We start from the raw sequence: 27,485 nt of genomic DNA, 5'->3' as shown, positions 1-27,485 counted from the left end.
CGAGTACACTCCCATTTATCCTTAAATGTATGAAGGTGAGCATCGAGGACATGAATTTTCAGGGACATCCTGCAGCCCATTTTGTCGTAGTTCTTCACCAGAGTGTCAACCACTTCCACATAGCTCTCGGACTTATGATTGCCCAAAAAGCCCTTAACCACTAAGACAAAGCTGTTCCAAGCAGCTCTTTCATTCTCACTGAGCTTCTTGGGAAATTCTTCGCACGCCAAAAGCTTCTTTATCTGTGAGCCGATGAAGACACCGGCTTTTATCTTTGCATCAGACAGGTTAGGAAACAAGTCTTGAAGGTACTTGAAGGCTGCTGACTCCTTATCTAAAGCATTGACAAATTGTTTGATCAGGCCCAATTTAATATGGAGTGGAGGCATTAGCACCTTGTGTGGGTCTACCAGTGGCTCCCACTTGACGTTGTTTTTTCCCACAGAGAACTCGGTCCTCTGTGGCCAGTACCTAATGTTGTAGTGCGCTTTGGTGCCTCTGCTGTCCCATAGGCAAAGATAACAAGGAAACTTGGTAAAACCGCCTTGGAGAGACATTAGAAATCCTATGCTTTTGGAGTCTCTAATGACCTCCCATCCATACTCATCATATTTCAAGGTATCTAGCAATTGCTTTATGCTGTTGTAATCCTCTTTGAGGTGGACTGAGTGAGCTAGTGGAAGAGATGGGTATGTATTTCCATTATGAAGAAGCACGGCTTTAAGACTTCTGGACGAACTTTCAATAAAGTCCACTCATTTGGACTAAAGTCAATTCCAATTGCTTGAAACAGACGCAGAAGCAGAGTCCAACTTGAAAGAGCTAATAAATTCCATTGCTTAAACCTGGACGTCAAGAGTTCTGCATTGGACTTGGTGAGACCAAGATCTCTTATTAAGTTGTTAAGATCTTTTTGACTACGGTAGCACGGGTTTCTCTCCTCGGCTCGAAAATTGTAAGTATCAAGATTAATGTCTTCCTCGCTCTCTGACTTACTACTCTCGTCTGAAGAGGGCAGCTTTTTCTCCGGAGGACTGGGCACGGGAAACTCAGGGCAATGTGGTACAGGGGCGATGGACGAAGGTATATCCGGATATATAATAGCTTGCGCATTCTTTCCAGCCCGACGTTTGGAAGGATCCACCATGCAATTACTTGAGTGGTCAGTGGGTTCTCGCCAAATGCTTAGGATAGCGAACTTCATGGCTTTCTTTTCTCCTCTGTACCATCCTGCAAAAGACAAAAATAAACTAATGTGTATTTTCACAACATATTTCACGTATGAGATATGTGGATATATATTTAATATGCACAAAATTATATACTTCTATTAACTTTGTCAATCAGGTGCACAACTGCACCCAAACCTTGTGACTTAGGTGCACTACTTTTGGTTAGGTGCACAAGCAACTTACAAAACAGGATGTACAATTCAACGTTAATGTGGGTAAAAATAAAGAATATAGCAGTTCATTAAATGTTAAACATGTAAGCTGTTAGTAAAAGTAATTTTTCAAAATACATTTGAAATAAACAAAAATTTCTAGGCCTCAAGAAAACCCTAAATATTTAATATATAATTAAAATTATTAAAATTTTACATTTTAATTTTCCATCTTACCTTCCAGAGTTTTTTTGCAGTTCTCGCAGGTTAAATGAGGTGCACAGGTTTTATCTTGCTCCCCTACACACATGCCGAAATGTGATCTGTATGCTTCACACATTTTAGCAGTTGCTTTCACAGAGAACTTATTTCCTCTTTTCTTGATAAAATGGTCACAGACATAACAAAATTCGTCTGCCATATACTTGCAGCCTCTTGATGCCATTGTAAACGTGTATCTAATTAGGCAGCTAGGACGGCAATGAACTGCTTCAAACTGCACGATTTGCACTATTGTTGCTGAAAGAATGCCAAGACCTGTCCATTTCAGTTATAGGGGAGACCAGTATATTGCTACAGCGCGCAATATGACACGTTATGTATCTTCTTTATTCGTAATGAGAAAAAACGTGTAGTGGAAAAGGGTAAATCTCAAATCATCGTTGTCCTGGCTACAAAAACAAAGTTTATAAGGAATAATAGCCATTTTCTATACTTTTGGAACACAAGGAATTAGGAAATAACAATTATTACCCAGGAACAGAAAAAAAATATTTTTTTGTTACATTGTGTAATCAATCTGGAAATTTTGTTTTTAATTTAATTAATATTTAAATATTTTTGAATGTACTAGCCCCCCTTAATACTCTAACTTAGAAATTTAGTGTAAAGGAATCTTATTACCGTTACAAACAATATTATGCTATTAAAGAAAAATGAAGTATTTTCAAGTCAACGAAAGTTCCAAGCAACTATTGATGGGGAGGTAGTTGAATTTGAACTATCAAAGTTCGTTCTCTAGTAAACTTCTTGTTATTACTACTCCCACATACTTTATTCGTTAATTGTGTCACCTCTTTGCGTTTGCAGAATAAATTGCCCATTACATTGGAAATGAAAAATTATGTGTAGTTGTTTTCTATCTGCAATACGAACCCGTGTATGCATATGAATTAATGTCTGAACTAGAGAGAGAGTAAATAAGTGGGGGCACAGAACATCTAATAGAGTGAATTTTTGTGGATCCGGACCCACTCTGTACACTCTTTTGTGCCCATCAATACAATAAAACAGTGAGATGGAATGAGATTTTTATTTCCCTAACGTTCATTTCGTCAAGACTTTGCCTCCTCTTAATCAGAAGATCTATGTGTGAAAGTATGTAATTGGCATATTTCACCAAGAAAAATTATAATTAGCATCTGTAGCCTGCTTCACAGACAAATGTCAAACTTTGCTACAGTTTTAAAGCGCCACACACGTAACACATTTTATTTAATACTTTTCATGCATTCAGGCCAGTGATGTGCATCTAGGCGTAAACAACGATTGTCTACATTCTACGTGTAGACAATGTAGACTATGTAAACAATGTAATCTACGTAATCAACGTAGACATCGGCGTTCTCCGTGCAAGGCACGCGCAGCAACAACCAGCATCAGCAGGTGGAAATAGAAAGTGTGAAGTGTTCCACTGTCCAGAAATAAGTGTTCTAAGTATTTATATACGTTCAAGCAATTCACTACGTATTAATTGAACTGCAAAATAAACTTGTCGCGACATACCCAAAAAAATGCAATGTCCGTAGATTGACAAGATTTGCTTTATTTCTGTTTCCACCATTTCACACGTGGAAAAATCTGCTTTAAATACACATGCACTTTCCTAAGCAGTAATAAGACAAAAAAAACATTTTTGTCAGTGTAAAAAATAATGTCAGTTTTCACTATGGCTGTCATTTGTTTTTCTTCCAGTAGTCCCTTTTCCCCTCGTTAGTGAAAATTCGATAACTTTGATTACGTCGGATGGTCTTAAGTTGGTTATAGGCCCAGATTATCGACATGTTCGAAGAAAAAATACTTTATTTCAAAGACCACTGGGATTTCTTTCTTCCCTGTTGTTTGCATTGTCTACAGTAACTATGTAAACTATAAGTCAATGTAATCTTCGTGTAGATTACGCGAAGACAACGCATGTAGACGTAAACTTATAGTCTACGGCACACATCACTGATTCAGGCTATGTCATCATACTTACACTACAATGTACTTCATAATTCTTTGAAACCAGTTCATTACGAATATTCTAATCCAATTGCATGTTTAGAACCTACATTTTGTGCGTAAAATGTCACACACGTAACGCTGGAATACCCCACATGCTCACCAATCTATTTTAATTTTTTCTCCAACAGGTGGCGAAGCTGTTCTCCTACACGTGGACAATGGGGCTGTTCCTGTGCAAGTTCGTCCATTACATGCAGACAGTGTCCGCCATTTGCTCGGTTCTCACCCTCACAGCCATGAGCATCGAGAGGTAAGTGCGTCATCGTTTATTAAACGCCTGCTATCATATTTCACCTCCATTCTTGACGGATTTATCTTTCAGCGGACGGCCGAACGAAAACACCTCCGCGTGTTTTAAGACATTTCTTGAAAACTATACTTGATATTTCATTTCTGTCTTTTTTGCTCATCTGTAAACATATGACATACCCGAATCACAAAACAATATATCCATTGTTACTATTATTAACAAGCAGAGTTTTAAAAAGTCCATCGTTTTCCTCTGAGTATTGTGGCATAGATCTTACAATATGGACTTTAACTCCTCAACTACCGCTTGTGGCTGATGTATTTAACTATTACATGTAATAATGAGGATAAAATAACACTTTAACAACATACGACAATCAAAGGGCAAATTTTTCAAAATTTCCCCAAAATTATGACTTTCGAAAATGTGTAATTTCCGTTTTTGTTTTGTTGTTTTTGTTGTTGTTGTTGGGAGACGGACATTACGTCTTAAAAGAGTGGTCATTGTCGTACTTCCCTCCAAATTTGGTCCATGAACCGTCCATAGGGTCGATGCTAGAAGCGAAATTCAGTATTTTTTTTATACGCTGGCAACACTACCGCTCATATATAGTGTGATCGAGTTGTTTGTGGAGCGGCGACTAGCGCGCCGGGAAGCGACAGCGTATACGCCGGCATTTAGATCAACAGCTGTACTCTGACCTTGGCACTGGACGCGCCAGTGCTTCAGTATCCAGATAGCTGAGCTGGTGTCCAGTTTGCACGTGTTTGTGAAGTGGTACGACGTTAACGAGTGTTTTAGTTTGTTTTATTTTAGTTTATGTACTACTGGTACTTTTCTGCAATCTAATAATGCCACGCTACACGTACAGTTTGAAACAACGCATTTTTATGTACGACTCTTACGTCATAACGAATTATCGTAGGAAAGTTAAAAGGCGTTTTGCTGCAGAATTCCCAGATATTCCAGTTCCACAAAGAGAGAGTGTTACGAAACTTGTGAACAAATTTGGGAAACAGGGTCTGTTCTTAGTGAGGAGAAATTAGACGACGTTGGACCACGATTAGAACATACTCCTCGAAAATCCCTCCAGTGCATTGCACAAGAAACAGACATTTCCAAGTTTCTGTGTGGCGAGCTACCAAGATTTTGAAACTGAAGCCATACATTAGAAGAATTGAAAGAAAATATCAGGAGAGAAATTGAAGCAATTTCAGAAGGGGGAACTGAAAATTTCCTTTAAAAATGCCGTAAATATGTAGATGCAGGAGTACAACATTTCCAACACCAAACAAGGTACGTGTTAATTTTAATTGTAACTGTCAATGTAATTGCACGAGATTCTTTCATTACCTAGCTAGCGGTTCCAGTTACACGGATGTTGCATCCACTTTGCCGGCAGACGCACTCTCGCTGCCCGGCGGGCTAGTCGCCGCTCCTCGGACACCTAGATCGTGAGACGCACTGTATATTGTGTCAGCTTATTTCCAACAAAACTTTTCGTGGTTCTAGGAATGTAATACTGCTACATTTTTATATAAATTTGGTCTATTTTGGTAGCCACAGAGGCGTGCTGAGTACGAGTTTGAATGTAAAATTCATGTTCTTCTTCTTCCCTTAACTTTCATTATACATTTTACCTCCGCTAAAAGCCATGCCATTCTTTACAAAAACAAAAGCGTTTCAATCTCACCACGACAATTAGTTATGGAGCTACGGTTCTTTTCGTACATCGAGGCAAGTTTGAAAATTGCGTGTGTGAAAAGTGCCCGTCCGAAGAGGCGTCCTTGCTGTCTATTTTAGGCTAATCGTGACTACTGTATGAGGAAGAATGATGATTAGATAAGTATTGATGATCATAAAGGAATGCTCATATCTAGAGCACGACTCGTACCCGAAATCTTCAGTATATCTGGCCTAGAATGTAGTACATGAATTTGATTGGTTTTTAATATGTGGATACAATGCGGGTATAGACCCCTTAACTAAACCCTGTACCAGATAACTGTATACCAGGCGAACGAGAACAAGTCTCTGCGAAAGTAGTGACGTGAGACGGCTCCACCAATGAACAGTGAAAGAAACGGGATTTCGTAATGGAAGACTGGAATTACCCGATTTCCCTGATTCGCTTTGCAGCGTTGCAAACTTTCGAGAACGACAATATTGTACGCACATGGCAAACAGACCGTATTTTTGTCTCCAGGTCCGTACGCTTGGTTTAAGAATTTCTTAGGGAAATATTGGGGATAAAGCAGCAAGTGCAAATTTTTATAAGCCGTGCATTTAGCGTACGGACTAAGGTCTGGATCGTACGTCCGTATGTGTCATGGAATTTCCGTACATGTACAGTCAGGACCGTACGGTTGGAAACGCTGCGCTTTCACCACTCGATTTCCCTCTCCTCCTCTGCCGTTATGCGTGGCTCTGCTCCACAGTTAGCTGGGACAGAGTATACAATAAAATTGAGGATAGAACCCTGCAAGAAAGTGAAATATGATTGGTTTGTTTTATTTTACTTCGCTTTACAACAATTTTCGGCTAATCGCGAAGATGTGGATGATTGGTGATAAGATGAAATGAATGCAAGGACAATCACAGACACAAATGGTCAGCAGACAACATAGGTCCCACAGAGGATTATTCTGCATTTGACTCCAGACGGGGTCTGCAACGTGAAATATTCATTGAAGTGAAAAATGTGGGTGTGCCAGCACTTGCACCCAAGAAACTGGCCGAGCCCCTTACCATAGAAAAACTCAACAGTTGTCTCTGAGGTAACACTGTTTATCCTTGTTCCCATGTTAATGAAACATTAAAATGCTGATACGTTACGTTTCCGGAGTATCTTTTTGTACAATATATTTTGTCTTGGCAGCATTTTAATGTTTTATTGTCTCTGAGAACTAAAATCTCCCTTACCTTGTTAAAAGTTGATGCTGTAAAGGGGAGGTTCAGCACACATAAGGATTATATTGACTTTGGGTTCAGACGCCAGAGCCTCGGTGTACCTACCGGGTCGTACTGCGTGAAAGTGAGGTTGGCTTATGGGTGCCTTCACAAAGGGTTGCTGCTTACACCCCGGTAGAGAGTTCGACACTAATACCAAAGTAAATGGTTTAATGTTATCAGTAGGGCTCGAAAGTTGAGGAACAATCCTTTTCTTTCCTAGTGTCCGAAGTCGAGGCCCAACATAATATATGTTCATTTTGGGTCATTGTAGGCCAGAAAAAGGTGGGTTTTATTTGTCCTTTTTTGCCTTTTTCGGCGTTTTTTGGCTTGTTGGTCCTTTTTTAGCCATTTTTTAGGTCTTAACGGCTTTTTTTGCAAATTCACCTTCTTTCGACTAAGTTTTTACTGCCCATTCTAAATTCGAATCATCATCAGTTCACCACCTCTTAAACATCCTTTCTGTAGTAAAGAAATAAAAAAAGATACATAAATAAATATATTTGAACCATCCCTGAAACGAGAGAAAAACCTTTTTGGACGACTGAAATAGGATCCGAAGTCCTATTTCTGTAACCCTAGTGTGGTTAGGCCAAATATGATTTTTCAAATTATTGTTAATCTAAAAAATATATAATGTCTGAAAGAAGATGCATTTCATCCATATAGTTTTTTCGCACGCATATTATTCGCCTTTTAAAATTCTTCGTTTTAACCTCTTATCTTGGATATTAATACGAAATTAATTGTTTATTAATTGTAATAGAGAGAAGGGACATTGAAAGTTTGGAGCCGGACAGGTAAAAGTGCAATCTTCAGGAGAAATCTCCCTAATAGCATGCTTTTTCGCACAGCGGTTTGTGTCCATGTCACACAGTGTGGTTAGGCCAAATATGATTTTTCAAATTATTGTTAATCTAAAAAATATATAATGTCTGAAAGAAGATGCATTTCATCCATATAGTTTTTTCGCACGCATATTATTCGCCTTTTAAAATTCTTCGTTTTAACCTCTTATCTTGGATATTAATACGAAATTAATTGTTTATTAATTGTAATAGAGAGAAGGGACATTGAAAGTTTGGAGCCGGACAGGTAAAAGTGCAATCTTCAGGAGAAATCTCCCTAATAGCATGCTTTTTCGCACAGCGGTTTGTGTCCATGTCACACAGTCCGTGCTGAGCACGGGAGAGGCAGGTCCTAGCTAAGGAGTCGTGCGAGCTTAGATAACGCGTGACGCGTAAAACCGAGTGCGAGTGTTGGGCCAAGTGGAAAATAGGACTGTGATAGGTAATAGTATTGACAATAGTTAATAAGAACAAAAAGGATAGCAATGGATCGTGAAAATACCATTTTGATAAATTTCGCATATGGAGCAGGAAAACCCAGTGCAATGGACGTGCATGAGTTCATTTACAGTCAGTTGAAACTTAGTATTGATGAAATGTTAGCAATACAAATACCGACAAGTGCGCGGGGTGTTTGTTTATTTGAAACCACAAATGAAGTATGGTTAAATCTTGTTAAAAAGTAGTAGTATGTAATAGAGTTATATTGTAAATAAAAAATGTCGGTAAAACACCAGCTTTGTAAGCTAAAATCCTAGGTTCGATTCCCCGTGTGGTCAAAGTTCTTTTTTCCTTTTCTGGCAACGGGTGCAACGAAAAGTATTTCACCGTGTCACAGCTTGACACTTTGTTGTTGTTGTTCGTGTGGCAAGGAGAAAATAATTATTGAAAGGACTATGCGTGTGGCATAATTTTGATTTGGAACGTATTTTTTCTTTATTGCGTTGTTACTGAAACTCCGTGTATATAACAACCACTTCTGATGTTTTCTTCTGGTAACAAATCCCACCGTACGATCAAACGTTATTCTTCTGTGAAAGAACAATCACATAATTTAAGTTCGAAACTTTGGGTTACATCGATAAGTGAATATTAATGTTTTCAGTTTGCCACTTACCCCTCGTTTCACCCCCCCCCCCTCAACACACACACACACACACACACACACACACACACACACACACACACACACAAACACTGACAGACTGGTTGCAGGATGGATTTTATAATAATAATTCTGGATGGCAGGAGAGATATGTTGGTAAAAATTGTAAAAAAATACATTTTTTTATGTCTGGTTGAAGGTGTTATTACTATAAATATTCGAAATTTATTTTAAATCGATCGAAATGATAGTCATTTTGCGTTTGTTTGAAGAACAGATTAAAATGTCTTCTTGTTTGAGAAATCGATAATTAAATTTTAAAAATGATAGAATTGTGAGTTTTACAGTGTTACTTGGTTTGTATTCTCTGATGAAATTTCGTTTACTACTTTTTTTTATTATGAGACAAGAAAGCAAGTTTTATTCATGAGATGCATGCACAAGACTGTAATTGGAGGTTTCACCTCTATTGAGACCAAACATTCCGTGTTGAAAATTGTCCCGGGTTCGATACTCGGTGGAGGCTCATAGTAGTTCGGATTCCACTTTAAACTCTAGGTCAAGTTCCTATTAGCCTTACTGTGCACAAAGTGGACTTAAAACACGAACTCAAACCAAACCGTGTTGATAATTATGCATTTATTGCTACAAAGTTGGATCTTATTTCAAATGTGTATACTTAAAAAAAAAGTGGTGTGTGCTGTTGTCTTGCACAGAGATTAGAACATTGGATAAACTTTATTTCTTAACTCCATTTTAAATAGTATAAGGGAAAGAGACTTGGAACAACTCAATCAGGAAACTAAAATATTTACACAATGATGGAAACGCTTAAATAATATTTTTCGTCATGATGCAGTCGCAATTAAACTGCCACTAATTTCAAAATGCGACTGAAATTTTGAGTTTGGCGCCTATCTGAACTCATCAAGTATGCAATATTTGGTGATCATTTAATTCAGACCATTAAAACCATGATAGAAATTTGGATACTTTCTTGCCTCCTTTCTATGCAGCAACATGGGCTATTTCACTTTTTCATTGTTGAACTATGTTTTTTATGTTTCGTGAATTTATTTAGAGAATCAATTTTAAACATCCCTAGCTTAATCGTGCCTACAAACATTATAGAAGCAAAGGCCTTCCCGATGGCATAGTGGTAAAGTCGTCACCTTGCAAACGGTTGGTCCGGGTTCGATACCCAGTGAAGGTATGCAGTGGTTTGGATTCACGTCAAACTGTAGGCCTAGCCCCGATTATACTGTATTTGCATGAGCGGGCTTAAATCAAAAGTCAAGCTCATGATGGAAGAACTATAAAAAATATCAGCGTAGATCTGTATTGAAGGTTGTAGCTATGTAACATCTAGTGCCTCAAACTCTAAAACAGTGAAGCGTGACATGCCGACAGATTTGCGAGACGTTATGCAGGCAACAAAAAATGTTTGCCAGACGGATGTGTGAAAATTAAATATTTTTTTAAAAAATAAAGTCATTATTTTGTTCTTTTTTGTGGATTTTCCCCTAAAAACGAAAAATATAGTTTTCTCTTTGGCACTACTTTTTTGACATCTCAATGTTTGCTATTGAATTGAAAGTTGGCGGCTTTCGCAATTATGTTATTCATTAATCATATTCGTAAATGCCAAATTGAGCCGAAATTATTTAGTCTAATTTCTAAACATGCCACATGTAACTTTTGACCTTGAATAAAAATTTAAAAAAATATTGATCTCACCAGGGTTCGAACTCAGGTCACGAAGTTTCAGACTTCTAATTTAAAGAGTAACACGAGACGTGTCAGCACAACGACGCATGCGCTCTATGCACTCATTGTATGCGAAGGTTTCTGCATGGAACCTCTCTCTTGCTTCCTGGTAGAGCCGGAAACACTTGATTCCTTATATTTGTCTAGCGGTGTGGCGACGGCGCGAGAAGAGGAAGTTTCAATTACATACTTTGTTGGCTGATTTACTTTCATTTATTTTACTTCGATTTGCTGTTACTTTTGGCTAATCGCGAAGACAAGGATGAATGGCGATAATTTGATTGATTCAATCACAAACACAAATGAACAGCACACACATGTTAGTCCGGAAGGGGAGCTAGGGTTGTGTGCCTCCGCTTGTATGTAAAAATATAGGACGCAAGGAAAAATGGGTTCGAAATTTTAAAAAATTGAGATTAGAAAAATTGTAAATTTATTTTTTTCGGAGGTAGGAGTTGCTACCAAAGGTAAGAGGGATCAGCAAATGCATCATGAAAAATATGACAAATATAATTATTGATAAGCTTTAAATAATTCAAATATCTAATTATCAATAAAATGAATTTCCGTTTGTTTTCTAAACATAACATCAATGAGTTTCGTCCAATAATAGTAGTTGAAGACTATTTGTATTTGTTTTTAATAAAAATACCTTCATGGCAGACAGCAATGTCTTGACTTTAGAATTTTAAGAGTAAATTCCTCCTCTCATTCAGGAATTACTGATATGGAATCGAGCGTGAAACCAGTATGTGTGTGTGTGTGTTTGTGTGAGGGGGTGTAATGAGGGAAGTGGCAAATTAATGACGAAAACCATTAATATTCACATATCGATGTAACCCAAAGTTTCGAACTTAAATTATGTGATTTTTCTTTCACAGAAGAATAACGTTTGATCGTACGGTGGGATTTGTTACCAGAAGAAAACATCAGAAGTGGTTGTTATATACACGGAGTTTCAGTAACAACGCAATAAAGAAAAAAATACGTTCCAAATCAAAATTATGCCACACGCATAGTCCTTTCAATAATTATTTTCTCCTTGCCACACGAACAACACCAACAAAGTATCAAGCTGTGACTGGGTGCAATACTTTTCGCGGCACCCGTTTGGCAGAAAAAGAAAAAAACTTTGACCACACGGGGAGTCGAACCTAGGCTTTTAGCTAATGAAGCTGTCGTTCTACCGACATGGACACAAGCCGCTGTGCGAGAAAGCATGCTATTAGGGAGATTTCTCCTGAAGATTGCACATTTACCAGTTTGGCTCCAAACTTTCAATGTCCATTGTCTCTGTCTCTAAGCTGTGCACACATTGCTCACAGACGATAAGTTAATGTTGTGTGTCTATATTAATGAAGACGATCGAAGACAATCGAAAGCGTGCTTTTTGCAAGGTTAGTGTTTCCAACTCCTAATAATCTTAGTGCTCTAGCTTGTGTCAAGATAGCAGATTCTGATATGTGGCGACGTATCTTATAAGTCAATGACACATACATAATTATATTTTTAAAGTAACTATTTGACGAAGAAAAGTGACTTTTCAGGAAAATATGAAGACATTCATCCAACCTGTATTGATTTTGGGAGCTTTTTTTATCCTACTTTCGTGTTCAAATTACAAGGTAGAAAAGCAGTTTGCATACTTAAGAGAAAGTAACGAATGTGATATTGAAGTCACGTCATTCGAGCCGTGATAGATATTCTTATTACCTTGGATTGTTTATTTTCTCCCGTCCGCATCTAGAACGTCAATTTGATTTATTTTTTGTTAGTTTCGCTATTCCTCCACCTTTAGTTAATCGCGACGAAGAAGAATGATGATGATATGGGAAAATTGATGAAGGGACACTCGCAAAGAACACCCACGCTCAGGTCGGAATTCGAAGCCGGGTCCTCTTGGTGAACGTCGACTTTGCTGTTACGATAATCTAGGGAAAGAGGTAATGGAAACACCATCTACCCCCTCCGCTTTCAGATGAACATCAGCTTTTCGCAAGCAAAGAGATTGAGGCAGTATTTTATTATTATTATTAGTTATGGGTAGGGACATTGAATTTTCGCGAGGCGCGAAATCGCGAAATGTGAAAAAAAGATGCAATTTTGAACAACGCTTTTTCGCGAAATAACCATGAAATATCATCAAATTAAGTACAAAACACGCAAAAACCGGCAATCGAGGTTGTGCGCGCAAACTGTCGATTTGTAACGAAACGTTTGGCTAAAGTTTCCTACCACTTGCAGCTAAGGAACGTTTTATCTTCGATCACATCAGGAAGACGCTGCAAATTGGAATTTCCCATGCAGATAATCTCAGTTCGAAAACTTCGCTCCCTGTCAAGCTGCATTCCCTTCTTCCCCCAACCAGTTTCATTGAACTTGCTAGCTGTAGCAGCGATAAGATTAGTCTGTTCCCGCACATCAAGCGAAACAATGGTGTCATTTGTGTTCAGACATGAATTAATTTTGTTTATCATCATGTGATTTTCAACATGTGTTTGTGTATGTGCAGTAGTGATTATTTTATTTGTTGGACAGCAAGGCTATCCTTTAAATACATACAATGAATAAATCGCTTGAGATATGCAATTTAGAAATGAAGTGATTTTGTGTTGATGTTATCTTTTTGGTTGGATAGCTAAGTACTTGTGTATGTGTACAGTATATAAAAATGAAGTAGTTTATCAATTTATAGCTCTTTTGTATGTTGTTTCCTCTCATGATGAAAAAGTGTGTGCCAATTTTTTATAACACCATTAAGCCTTGTTTCCATTATTATGAAAAAATATAAATATGCTGACCAAGGCAGTAATTTATTTTATTAAAAACATAAACTAAACGTAACGTTTCAACCTTCTAGCAAGGTCTTCATCAGACTCTGTATCAAGTACAAAAGTAACAAGATACCAAAAACAGGGCATTATATATACACAAAACATTACTCCCTCCAGACTATTAGAAAGTTGTTTTGGAACTTTCTAGCAGGTGGCTTTCACTATTGAACTGTACTTTCACATAAAAGGCGAAAAATATTTACTTTCATATAGAATGTGGATTGGGCTTTATATCTCACGCTCTTTTTCCTTCATTTTCTTCCTTCTCCTCTCCTCTTTCTCTCTTGTCCTTTCCACTCTTTCTAACACTTTCTTCCATTCTTTGTTTAACCTCAGTCCCCCATTCCAGTTCATTGTGTCTTCTTCACCTTTCTTCTCTATTTCCTTGGCTTCCTTCCATTTTCTCACTAGCATTCTCTTCTCCCTTCCTATCTGCTTAGCCTCATCCCACTCTATGTCATGTCCTGTTTCTCTCGTGTGTTTAAATATCACATTTCTCTCTCTCTTAAGTCGTACATCATCCCTATGTTGTTTCAACCTATCTTTCAGTCTCTTTTTCGTTTCTCCTATGTACACACTTTGACATTCTTTACATTTTACTTCGTAGATAATCCCTTCCTCTTCCTCTTCTCTGTTTTCCTTTTTCTTGTTTGCATTCTTTGCTATTCCTAAGATGCTTCTCCCTCCCTTCCTGTAAGTTTTAATGCCCGCTTTCCTAAGCACTTTGCATATCTTTTCTGTGGTCTCCCCCATACTCCTTATTCCAAACCACCTCTCTTTTTCTTTCTCTTCATCTTTTTCTTTCTCTTCCAATTCTCCCCTTCCTCTTTTCTTCCTTCTTCTGTTTATGTCCAGTCTATCCTGCTTCTCATAGCCATTCTTTTCCAGCTGTTTCCATAGGCTATTTATTTTGCCTTCTTTATCACATTCCTTCGTGCATATTTTCGTTATTCTGTCCTCCATATTCTTTATGAAATTTCTTTTTGTCACCTCACTTACATCACTTCTTTTGTGGCAGAATACCCCTGCTGCACACTTCTTCTGATGCCAAGCGGTTTCAATTTCTTCTCCTCTCTTCCTTTTCATCAATATATCAAGGTAGCTTAACTTGCCTTCTTCTTCTATTTCAAGTTCCAATAAAATCCCTCTTTCTTCATCTTGTATTTCTTTGGCAAAAATGTCAAGCTGCCTCTTTGTTCCCTTCCATATGCCAAAACAATCGTCCACATATCTGCAAAACAAAATTATTTTGTCATCTCCTTTTTCTATCACTTTCTTTTCCCATTCATTCATAACCAATTCAGCCAATGCTGGGCTTAGGCTAGAACCTATATTCAGTCCTTCACTCATTAACATTATTTTATCTCCCATTATACTGTAACCGTTCTTCCAAATGGTTTCCAGCGCCTTCACTACCCTTTCACTATCCCATTCTCCTATAATTTCCTTTCCCATTCTCTTTTTAATAATGTCCAAAACGTGTCCCCTCTTGATGCTTGGGAACATACTTTTTACATCTAAGCTAAACATTGTCGTCTTCATCTCATTTAACTTAAGTCCTTTTATGAGGTCTACTACTTGCTCACTGTTCTTAACTGCTCTGCTTTCTTGCTGTGTTACTAACATTTCAATAACTTTCTTTAATTTCTTTTCCAAGGGTTCCAAAATATTGTTTCTGCAATTCATTACTGGTCTTAACTTTATCTCCTCTTTGTGTATCTTTGGAAAGCCCTTCAAACTTGGTAGTCTTCCTGTCTCCTTTATGCATTTCTTGAATCCACTCCTCCTACAGTCTTGTATGACCCTTTCTTTTATAGTTTGTTCTTCTTCTGTTCCACAAATCTCCTCATATCCATTTTCTTTTAGGTCTTCAAACTTCCTCTCGTACCATTCTCTTTCCATCACCACAATTGCTCCTCCTTTATCTGCCTGCTCTATCACCACATCATTTCTTTTCTTGATTTTCTTCATCCCTTCCCTTTCTTTCTGACTCAAATTATTTACTTTTCTTTGAAGTGTTAGTAACACAGCAAGAAAGCAGAGCAGTTAAGAACAGTGAGCAAGTAGTAGACCTCATAAAAGGACTTAAGTTAAATGAGATGAAGACGACAATGTTTAGCTTAGATGTAAAAAGTATGTTCCCAAGCATCAAGAGGGGACACGTTTTGGACATTATTAAAAAGAGAATGGGAAAGGAAATTATAGGAGAATGGGATAGTGAAAGGGTAGTGAAGGCGCTGGAAACCATTTGGAAGAACGGTTACAGTATAATGGGAGATAAAATAATGTTAATGAGTGAAGGACTGAATATAGGTTCTAGCCTAAGCCCAGCATTGGCTGAATTGGTTATGAATGAATGGGAAAAGAAAGTGATAGAAAAAGGAGATGACAAAATAATTTTGTTTTGCAGATATGTGGACGATTGTTTTGGCATATGGAAGGGAACAAAGAGGCAGCTTGACATTTTTGCCAAAGAAATACAAGATGAAGAAAGAGGGATTTTATTGGAACTTGAAATAGAAGAAGAAGGCAAGTTAAGCTACCTTGATATATTGATGAAAAGGAAGAGAGGAGAAGAAATTGAAACCGCTTGGCATCAGAAGAAGTGTGCAGCAGGGGTATTCTGTCACAAAAGAAGTGATGTAAGTGAGGTGACAAAAAGAAATTTCATAAAGAATATGGAGGACAGAATAACGAAAATATGCACGAAGGAATGTGAAAAAGAAGGCAAAATAAATAGCCTATGGAAACAGCTGGAAAAGAATGGCTATGAGAAGCAGGATAGACTGGACATAAACAGAAGAAGGAAGAAAAGAGGAAGGGGAGAATTGGAAGAGAAAGAAAAAGATGAAGAGAAAGAAAAAGAGAGGTGGTTTGGAATAAGGAGTATGGGGGAGACCACAGAAAAGATATGCAAAATTCTTAGGAAAGCGGGCATTAAAACTTACAGGAAGGGAGGGAGAAGCATCTTAGGAATAGCAAAGAATGCAAACAAGAAAAAGGAAAACAGAGAAGAGGAAGAGGAAGGGATTATCTACGAAGTAAAATGTAAAGAATGTCAAAGTGTGTACATAGGAGAAACGAAAAAGAGACTGAAAGATAGGTTGAAACAACATAGGGATGATGTACAGTCATGGAAAAAAGTTCTTCCCCATAAGGCTTTAATAGGAGCAAGTAATGCAGGAGGGTAGGCAACACATATTGCACCCTTCGATGATCGGGTGATTTTTCCTGTCTTAACACCGAGAAATGTGTTCCACGCGAAGGTCAACATGACAGGAAAGCAAAGAGGGTCACGTGACTATTGGTTATGTGGAGTGTTGTGCTTCTCCACGTCGCCAGTTCTTGATCCACATTGCAGAAAAAGTAGAGCTGCATGCAATATATGAAAAGAGGTTGTTTTCAACTACACGCTTAATTATGATTTTCCGAATTGTAAATCTATCAGACGTGTCTCCCGATTTAGTCGGGACAGTCTTTTACTTTGAATTCCTGTTTGTCATAGGCGTAACTTGACGGGAGCAGAAAGAGCATTTGTAACCCCCCCCAAAAAAATCAGGTTTCTTAAAGCTGCTAAAACAGGAATTAAATACTATGATTTGACGCGTCCAAAAAAAGTATTATATTGAAAGATTTTTCCCAAATACGTAGATAGCAATTTAATACTTTGAAAGTGTCTCAGATTTTTTTATTGTCACAACTTAGTGTGGCACAGGTCTACTACAAAAGTGGAATTTCGTAACAGAAATATGAACCCACTCCTTTTATTTCGTAGCCGATTTCAACTTGAAACTGAAATTAAGAATATTAGTTAACAATGTCATTGGTAAACAATAAAAACATGTGTTAGACCCAATTCTTTAATACCTTATCATAATCTTTATCGCAAGTTTAAATTTTGTTGTAAGTCCACTTTATGCCAAAAAAAAAAAAAAGGTAAAGTTCTCACCTGTACTTAGCGCTACGATATGAAGGCGTATAGGGGGTGTGGGGGTAACGCCCCGCACTTTCTTGATTCGTTCGTGAGTGGGGGTGATGTGATCAGCATCACGCCGCCCCACACTTTCTTGATTCGTTCGTGAGTGGGGGTGATGTGATCAGCATCACGCCCCTGACCGCCTTTACCCCCATGGTTTCCCCCAGGTACCCATGTCATTCGACGCTGGGTGGGCGCTGGGGCCGCTTCCAACGTTAGAAAAGTTCCCGGGCTTGAACCGGCCGGGAATCGAACCCGGGGCCTATAGCATGGTAGTCAGACGCGTTACCGACTGAGTCACCGGCACAGATAGACTAATCTGAAGTGCATACAGTTTAAAGTGGGATCCGAACCACTATGTGCGATCACCTGGTATCGTACCCCAGACCCCTTGATTACAAGGCCTTACCACTACGCCATCAGTGAGGCGCACACAATCTTTGTATTTCGACCTTTTTAAACCTATATGTATCATATAAGAGGTTGTTTAACGTTGCTATGCCTCTATGGATTATATTTAGCCAGTATTCGAGCACATAGCGTCAGGTTTCATAGAATATAAGCTTCTCTTCCATGTTTATGGTTTCCTGTCTGCAGTAGAAAAACTGGCAGGTTCCCATAGCTTTTCTTTCAATAGTCTTCCAATGGTTGCATATCATATCACTCAAATTTGATTCATTCGTTTCGAACACAATCCCCGATGGCGCAGTGGGATCGTGGGCGCCTTGTAATTAAGGGATCCCGGGTTCGATACTCGGTGGAGGAACATAGTGGTTCGGATCCCCCTTTAAACTATAGGTCCATTCACGATTAGCCTAACAGGACATAAAGTGGACTTAAGACACCAATCAACCAACCAACACAATCCCGTTATTGTACAGATTATCGAATCCAGAACCTTCGTCGCGAATAACATAAGCAGGAAGACAACGTGAAATAACCGAACAGAAACAGAACCTAAAACCTACATCGGATAGATTGGATTAAGTCGACGATACAGCACGGGTTCTGAAATGAAAAAGAATACGAAAGTTGAAGGACCTCTATACGCACCCACTTTTCCTCCACTCAATGGGGAACATATCCTTCTAGCTGAGAAGCCTTTACGTAGGAGTGCCCTGAGGGAACTTCAAGGCCACGACGATAAAGTGTTCTAGGTGCAATGACGGGACCAAAACATACGTCAGATAGCTGTGTTCCTCCTTATTTCGTACGCCATTGATAACTGGAAAACGTGACCTCGTCTTTGGTAGAGCAGAAGCCTGCTTGCTTGCCACCACCCTTTAGTTCAGTGACCTTCGCCCGTAGTCAGCAAGAGTGAATGACTCACCATATACTTGTTGTCTGTGAGGCTACACAAGAATAGATATTTCGTTAGTGGCTGTAAGTATTGTTTCATCTGCAGTTATATCAGTTAACATTTCAATAGTTTCCTTCCTAATGGTTACGTTAGTGATAAACATGTAAATTAGTTCTCGAGAGTGAACGTTTTATCTATTTGAACGGGGGATTTTTATACAGCCTGCATGTATTATTTTTTTCCTGAAACAAGAAGAAATTCGAAGACGCAAAAAAGAGTTGTATAAGAGTAGTTAACAAAAGGAAAAAAGAAGAAGAAAACGAAAATGTAAATGCTGAAATAAATTATGGTAGAGATCGAGTGAATAACATTTTGCCATGGGGCCTCCTCGATGGCGTAGTGATAACGTCGTCGCCTTGTAATCAGTGGATCCCGGGTTTGATACACGGTGGATGCACATAGTGGTTAGTATCCCACTTTAAACTGAAGGTCGAGTCCAGATTAGCATATCTGTGCACCAAACCAAAACTAAGAAAGAAATTGTCACAGTGTAAGAAAATTTCATGTTCAACCAGATACGAAACAAAAGGGAATAATATATTGCAGGTTGGAGTTCACATCTGTGGCATCTAACCAGCACAATTATGAATCGCAACATATCGTATCAGATCCATTTTTATTATACATGTATGATAATATAAGAGAAGTAAAGGAAAGAGAAAACCAAGCGAAACACGGACGCCTTCTCCAGAATTTCAAAACTCGTTACATAAGGATCTGGGTTGGAGTCCCGAACAGGCATGACTTTCTTGTTCTTGCCCTTTTATCTGCTTCATTTCATCATAATTCATCGTTATGGTTTACCTGCAGGGGAAGAATAATGACAATAATTACCAATACAAAGCCAATGACAAACAGAACAACTCGATTACGGAGGTGCCAAGAAGAAACGAGACTTGACAGTTTCTTCGTCTCTCGGTTTGTCGAATTGAAAATTGCTCTCCCGTTCTCGGTCTCGATTAGTTAAATATATAAATCGAAAATGTATGTGAATGAATATACATGTATTTTATATATTCCGGTTTTGTAGGAGATTTCGTGAGAGATGAAATAAGTACTCTTCCATCGTATTTATTTTTATAATTTTTATTCCCTGTTCGATGATCGCGACGATAAGGACGAGTGACCATTACATGAAATTGATGACAAAATAGTCAAACACCCCCGACAAGGACGGTACTCAAACCCGGGAACTTTGGCGACGATATCGAATGTCAATCACTTAATGAGCTTGACCACCGAGCCTGCTTAATGTTGTTTCTGTCAGGTAATTCGTAATAATATCCCACATTCACTATCATTTGCTTCATAATTTATCTCATTGTTGTGATTAACCTGAATTCAAAGAATTAGTTGAAAGGCAAAAATGCAAGATTGAATGTCTCTGATGTTACTTCGTGCCGAATAATATGACGTGGTATTATGATATGAATTTATTAATCATATAATATGCCTATTCATTCCATTGATTGATCCCAATTGAGCACACAAAATATGGTATAATGTCCACTCCATGGAGGAGTGGTTAGCACAGCGAGCTACGATGCCATCGGTCCCTGGTTAGAATCTCGACTTGGGCGTGGGTGTCCTTGGTAAGTGTCCCTTCATCAATTTTATCATAGCATCACTCATCTTCATCGTCGCTATTTGCCAAAAGTGAAAGAATAGCAAATCTAAATAACAAACATCCAATCAAATCGAACATCTCTACCGATTTAATTCTATACGGTACCGAATTCCCACTTTATTACTGCATCTTAAGTCATTTTACAGCATCTCAATTGTTTTCCGATTCGAAAACATTTGGAATGTTGTTTTGTGCAGTTGATTGTGTATTGTTTCGTTGTTTGGATTGTTTAATTAACGTCGCATTAATTAGTTTTAGACCAATCGTGACGGGGGAAGCAAGAGCACAAAGAAAGCGAAAAAGACAAGGAAGAGACCACGGCTTTCTTTAAAGATAGCATCCCGTGAATACAACTCAAGTAACTGCAGAATATTATGAATAAAATTTATTTCGCTTTTTCCTTTTATTTCTGTTTCAGTTATTTTACTTCGCTTTTCTTCTACCACTCGCGTTACTCGTGTCGGTGAGGAAGAATTATAAACTCGTGAAATGGACGATGGTACAAAAAAATATATGCCTCTCCCACGGTTCGAAACTGTCAGTACAAAATATTGTCTTATTTTTAAAATTTACGGGCAAATATGGTTTGTCACGTAGCAATTTTCGCTTATCTCTTTCTCAAGGGGTTCCATTGCCTCTCTGATGTCGTAGTGGTAACGTCTTCGCCATGTAATGAAAGGCTTCCGAATTCAATACCAAATAGAGAGGCATTTGGTTCGGATCCCATTTTAATCTGTAGGTCCAGTGCATGAACTGGACTTAAACAATTAACGTGTGGCATGTGGTCTGTGATGAGAACCATCATTTCAGCGAACCTTCTTGACAATGACTCTAATATCACTTGAAAGAATAGTATTTCCTTACGAGTAGCTCTTGTCAAGAAACCAGTTCCTGAAACTTTCTTCTGGAGGCATCGTAGCACCCAGCTGTTTGTTGTGGCTGGGGCACGAGTCATGTGACTCATGCTATCAAAGCTCAATCTTTCCCGAGAACTCAGAATCACCAGGCAAACTTAAGCGAATATTCTGTTATTTGGGTTGCATAAACAACAGGCTTTAAGACGTTACGAAATTCTACGTCCCGTGGCCCAGGTATTTTTTTCTAAGACTGTACGACTTAAGAGAGAGAGAGAAATGCGATATTTAAACACACGAGAGAAACAGGACATGACATAGAGTGGGATGAGGCTAAGCAGATAGGAAGGGGGAAGAGAATGCTAGTGAGAAAATGGAAGGAAGCCAAGGAAATAGAGAAGAAAGGTGAAGAAGACACAATGAACTGGAATGGGGGACTGAGGTTAAACAAAGAATGGAAGAAAGTGTTAGAAAGAGTGGAAAGGACAAGAGAGAAAGAGGAGAGGAGAAGGAAGAAAATGAAGGAAAAAGAGCGTGAGATATAAAGCCCAATCCACATTCTATATGAAAGTAAATATTTTTCGCCTTTTATGTGAAAGTACAGTTCAATAGTGAAACCCACCTGCTAGAAAGTTCCAAAACAACTTTCTAATAGTCTGGAGGGAGTAATGTTTTGTGTATATATAATGCCCTGTTTTTGGTATCTTGTTACTTTTGTACTTGATACAGAGTCTGATGAAGACCTTGCTAGAAGGTTGAAACGTTACGTTTAGTTTATGTTTTTAATAAAATAAATTACTGCCTTGGTCAGCCAATTTTTTTCCCACCGCTGGTATATACCGCTGATCTAACATTTTATTTACCGCTCTCCTCAGTTTTTATTTACCATAAATTTGTCTCCCTAGTTATGGGATACTGATGATCTCGAACATATTTTCCTGACTTTTTCCTGCCATTCTCTTTTAAAATTGGACACTGCATTTCATTAATAATTAAAATGCAAAGCTTTCCTGTAATCGTTTCTTTTCACTCGGCAAGTCAGAAAATTCCCTGCATCCGGTGAAAATCTTTCGTGATAAGCAACACTGCAGAGTTCTGGTTTCCCGTACCTTTACTTCGGCTGTACTGCCACACTCGATCGGCTCCGAAGCTGATCTTAACTCAAACGAGTGTGGCAGATCTTGTGAACAGATCTGTCCTAATAAGAGCGTTGAGCTTTTAGATTCTTCTAAAAGAATGACATCACTTGTACCCTTGACAGATTGAAGACAAAGACAAAACGAAAAGCCTGCAAACGATGAACGAAATCGTCAGATCCTAGTTGGCAGATTTATACAATTAGCTCTTTGGAGTAAGCTACTATTACAGGAAACATTTCATTAAAACTTTCAGTGAGTTTTGATTCCATTTGAGGCAGATTCCCTGGCAGCCATTGCGATGGCCCAGTCCCAGATGCAAGAGCAGGGCATAAAAGCTAACAAGCACTTCATTAAACCCACCGCAATCCATGAACCACTCACGGCTCACTCTCTTCCCTGCTTTATTGCCCATTCGCATGAGCATATCTGCGGTGGCATGATCGCGCTGAATGTAGTACCGTACGGCGTACGAAATGAAACAATGAAACTGAGGCCATGTTCCAGAATGCAATGCGGAAACCGCACGGAAACGGAACGCTATTCATTAGCAGGCTATCTTCCTCCAATAAACGCGAGCCTTCCTCCTAGCAATGCAGTACCGAAGTGGTCCATAAACGACGGATTCCTGAGAAATAAACAGTCCACGGTTTCTATTCAGATATCACTGGCGTACGCAGGAATTTTTATCAAGGGGGCGGAATTGTAAAAATGGATAGTGCATAGCTGCTTTCTAGGGTGGCAGCATACACAATAATATATTTTGTATGTTAAAAACTTCCCACTCTGAAAAATGACAAATTTCCATTTAACATTAATTTTTTCGAGTTCTTTACTGCATGTGTTTGAAAATGCTCCCTTTCTCAAAATTTCGGGGGGGGACTGTAGCCCTTTCAGCTCCCCTCTGCGCACGCCAGTGTCAGGGATAGATTGACAAATCATAATTAGCACAGAAATTTAATGTTTTATAATTGTGTAAACTGCATGAAACATTACACTGAATGTCAGTAATTAAATTGTATGTGTGTGTGTCTAAAATTTCCACATTATTTTATTTAGCATTTTTTCTTCATTGTTTCCACATTAAGAGCACAGATATTTCTAAAATTCCATATTTGACACAGACAAACTGGAGATTCTATACAGAACAAGCCGAAAGATTATGCGGACTATCTTAGGGTTTTCAGACGTCCCCGATTTTCCGGGGCAGTCCCGGCTTTTAATAAGTGAATTCAGTCCCGAAAAATGCTTTCGGATCGCCTATTTGTCCCGGTATTTGTTTCTTCTTTCAAATCCGACATATTTTCCAATCAATCTCTGGCTATGTGCCTGCTTGCAGCTATGGAGTCCAATAGTGTGACGTCACGGCAGACGACGCGCTGGGACTGAGTCTACACAACGAGAGAACGTGTTTTCTTCGTATCCAATTCAATGCTATTTTCCTTCGGAAGGGGTAGCTTTAATTATTGTGACAGCAGTTAAGAAACAAAATTATGATCTGCATCGTACATCAATGTAAAGATTAGATTTCGGAGAATACGTCTATATGTAACATATACCTTACAGATGAGAATTTAAAGAATAAATGGAGTAGGAAATCGAGTAAAGCGAATGCTCCAAAAGAAATCTCAGCCAATGGGCGTCGTCGGTTCAATCGCCTGAGGCTGCTGGTCTCCCACGGTTTCCTACCATCCAAAACGGCAGCGTGGCCGACTTCAGATCGGGTCGGCTTCGGCTGTGCTCGGAAGTGGAATGTTTTGAAAATGCATGATTTTCTTACTCCGGTTATTCTTTACTTTATCCTCTGTAAGGTATGTTTGATATATAGTCGTGTTCTCCGAAATCTCATCTTTACACTGATGTACGATACGCATCATAATTTTGTTTCATAACTGCTGTCACAATAATTAAAGCTACCCCTTCCGAAGGAAAATAGCATTGAATTGGATACGAACATGTTCTCTCGTTGTGTAGACTCAGGCCGCGTCCGAATCGGCGGCAGATGTCACCTAGAGCATCACCCGTTCCATCCGGGGACTCAGCCAACCTCCGTTGTCCGAATTCGCGACAGACGTGGAGTCGGAGGGGAGAGCAGAGAGGAGCGACAGATGCACGCTTGAACTCGCTGTGGCCCTGCGCTTGGCAGCCATTTTCTAACTTTCACTTTGTACAGACAACATTTACTGATTAGACGATTAAAAACTCAGTGATACTTTAACATTTTATCGATAATACTGAATGTAGAAAAATTGTAAATGATGAAATAGCATGTTACATTTTTAATATGAGTAGTAAATAGGTGGAAATCGTTGTGATGTTTGTTTGGCGTCTGCCTTCTGCTTCCGTGCGGTGCGCCTGCGCCCCAGAGTGCGGTGGGTGAAGTTCGGGCTGACACCTGGCGGGAAATGTGACAACCGTACTACAAGGGGACATGTAGATTCGGACGACTTGGACGTGACTTCGACGGCACGCGAGAGCAACGGGACGGAGCCCTTGTCAATCCGGACACGGCCTCAGTTCCAGCTTGTCGTCTGCTTGTGACGTCACCACCAATGGACTCCATTTTAACGGTTAGTCAGTGGAGAGCAAGGAATATAGAGGATAGGTGGAGCCATCCGAAGATTGCCGATCTTTCATGAACGCATGACGTCACCGCAGAGGCACTGAGCTCGGCTGAAGCAGACGGCCCGTAGCATTTATATGGGAGATTCAGAGAGCAAAAGTATTTTTTTACTTTGAGGAGGGGGGAAATATGAATTGTCATTCTCGGAGATGGTATTGAGGCATCCTTTTAATGATTAGCAACATAACTGAAAACGCGCTACTTTTAAAAGTACACGTGCAAATGTATTTTGAAAATCCATGCCTGAAACTTTCTGATCGATGCGTTACAAAGAAAGTTGCAGTGTTCTCATTTAGCATTTCAAGATTTTATAAATCGTATTATAATTTTAATCGAAACGTCGCATGCTAAAAAGAATTACATAATAAATGAAAGAGTTAAAAATAAATAATTCATTGATAGTTTATTTCATTTCGCTTATCTGCTATATACATCGCGAAGATGAGGATGCGTGATATGATGAAAATTGATGAAAGGATACTCACAAAGAACACTTGCCCAGGCGGAGATTCGAACCCGTGGACCCTGGCGCCGTAACGCGTTGTTAACCACTTCACAGTGGAAATAAACAGTGACAATTATGTGGAATACTATTTATTTAATGCGAGAACCATTTACGAGTGGTTATTGAATTAACAATAATTTTTGCAATAAGTTTTAATAAAAACAGTAATAATATTTCTAATCAGGACTTATCCCTTGCAGTCTCTAAATGTATGTAGGAGTACGCTTAACCTTTGCTGATAATAGCTACCGTGAATGAATTGGCGCGACAGCCCTCCGACAGCCAGGTCCTGCTAGAGTGGCTTTTTCATTGGGTGGCGTGTGGTCAGCGAATCGAATCCAATCGCGCCTGTTTTCTGGCATTCGACACCGGAACCCGCTAACCTTTTTCAAATAGCTCCCTAATTGTCGTTCCGACGCCGCGAGTTACCGCCGAGGATCGTACACGGGACCCCTCTTGCCAAAGGAGAGAGCGCTAAATATTAGACAACGCAAGAGACCAGCGTAAATTAATAAGCTATTAAAATTTAAAACTTATCCCTGTTCGAAAAAATGAACTGCGAAGTAAAATCAATCTCTCATATGTATAATTTTCTATCATGAGGTCAGGCTCGGGTTTAGTTGAGGGGGAGGGGGGTTGCTTGAAAGACCATATCACCGGACCTCGATATGTAGTGGGGCTTCCACCGGGAAAATATTGCTATGATGCTTCAGAAAATAGTGGAAATATTTTCTTTTAATGCGGCAAGTTTATAAAAGTGTAGCTGGCCATCTGACTTAACTGAAATCATATATGGCGGGGGTGAGGGGCATGCTTGTGCAATTACACGTAAAAAAAAGTTTTCTACATGACACGTAAATTACCCTTAAAATGCGTAAAATACGTAAAAAACGTAAAGTACTTAAAAAAACTAGAATCAAAGAAAAATGTAAACATAACATGTTTTTTGCAATGGATATTGTTACGTATGGCAGTAGTAGAAAACAAGAAAAGGCTTTAAAAAACTTCCCTTCCGAATTTGTAATTTTAAAAAAGTAAAGTGCTGAAGTGCTCCCCTGTGCTTTGCACCACGCCATGAAGGCATATAGGGGAGGTGTAGTTAGGGCTCCATACTTTCTTGATCGCGGCCGAAGATGGTGATGATGTGATCAGTCCATAGGCGTGCGCAGACCCTCTGATTAGGACGGGGGCAAAAGCCCTGATGAAAGCTCAATTGTTGATAGAAAATGCTCATTTCATCTCACTGTTTTATTGCATCGATGGGTATGGAATAGAGGCTATATAGTGTCCGGACCCTCCGAAATCATTGTATTAGAAGAATTCAAACTTTGTGCACGAACGTTCTTTGACCCCTTCTGTGGTTCAGAGTATATTTTACATGTAAACATGGTTTCGTACATCAGATTCAAAACAACTACACATAATTTATTAAATTCTAACCGTGGCGGAAATGAAGGGAGCGTGTATAGGGCAGTTTCCCCCCACACTTTTGCCCCCTCACTATGGCATCTTAATGCTAAGCCTTGTCTACAAAGACAAAGTAAACTTTCCTTGCCCCCTCCCCACTTTTCCCATCCAATCGCCGCTACTGATTTCCAATGCATTGGTAAGTTATTCTGCAAACTCATAGAGGTAACACAACTAACGAATAGTGCGGGAACGTTAATAACAAAAAAGATGCAAGAGAACGAAGTTGGATATGTTCAATTTCATAGGAAATAATGCACCTTCCTCCCCTCGGTAGTTTCTTAGAATATTCTCCGGCTTGAAAATACTAAATGTATTTTTTAAAGAGCATCATATTTTTTATTAACTGAAAAGATTCCTCTACACTAAAATCCTAAGTGAGAGTATTAGGGGGAGCAACTTCCCCTTCTTGACACCCCTGCGCATGCCTGTGGATCAATCATAATTGGCATATGCAAGTGTATAATACACATGAATAGGGAATTTGAAGCTGTTACTAAAACTTCGAGATCCA

General features: G+C 39.0%; 1 protein-coding gene across 1 annotated transcript in view; it reads left to right on the top strand.

Annotated features, from left to right (window-relative positions):
- LOC145996421 (QRFP-like peptide receptor) overlaps positions 1-27,485 on the top strand; it is a 499,794-nt gene that overhangs the window by 407,010 nt on the left and 65,299 nt on the right. The window contains exon 2 of the mRNA XM_083132887.1: positions 3,799-3,920. Within this exon, the coding sequence (XP_082989013.1) occupies positions 3,799-3,920 (122 nt within the window). The remainder of the gene's footprint in view (positions 1-3,798; positions 3,921-27,485) is intronic.

This window comes from Lepisma saccharinum, chromosome 12, assembly GCF_977018435.1.
Source record: "Lepisma saccharinum chromosome 12, izLepSacc3.1, whole genome shotgun sequence".
In the NCBI taxonomy this organism is placed as follows: domain Eukaryota; kingdom Metazoa; phylum Arthropoda; class Insecta; order Zygentoma; family Lepismatidae; genus Lepisma; species Lepisma saccharinum.
The sequence above is the reverse complement of the archived record's forward strand: the minus strand, read 5'-3'. Positions and strand labels throughout refer to the sequence as shown.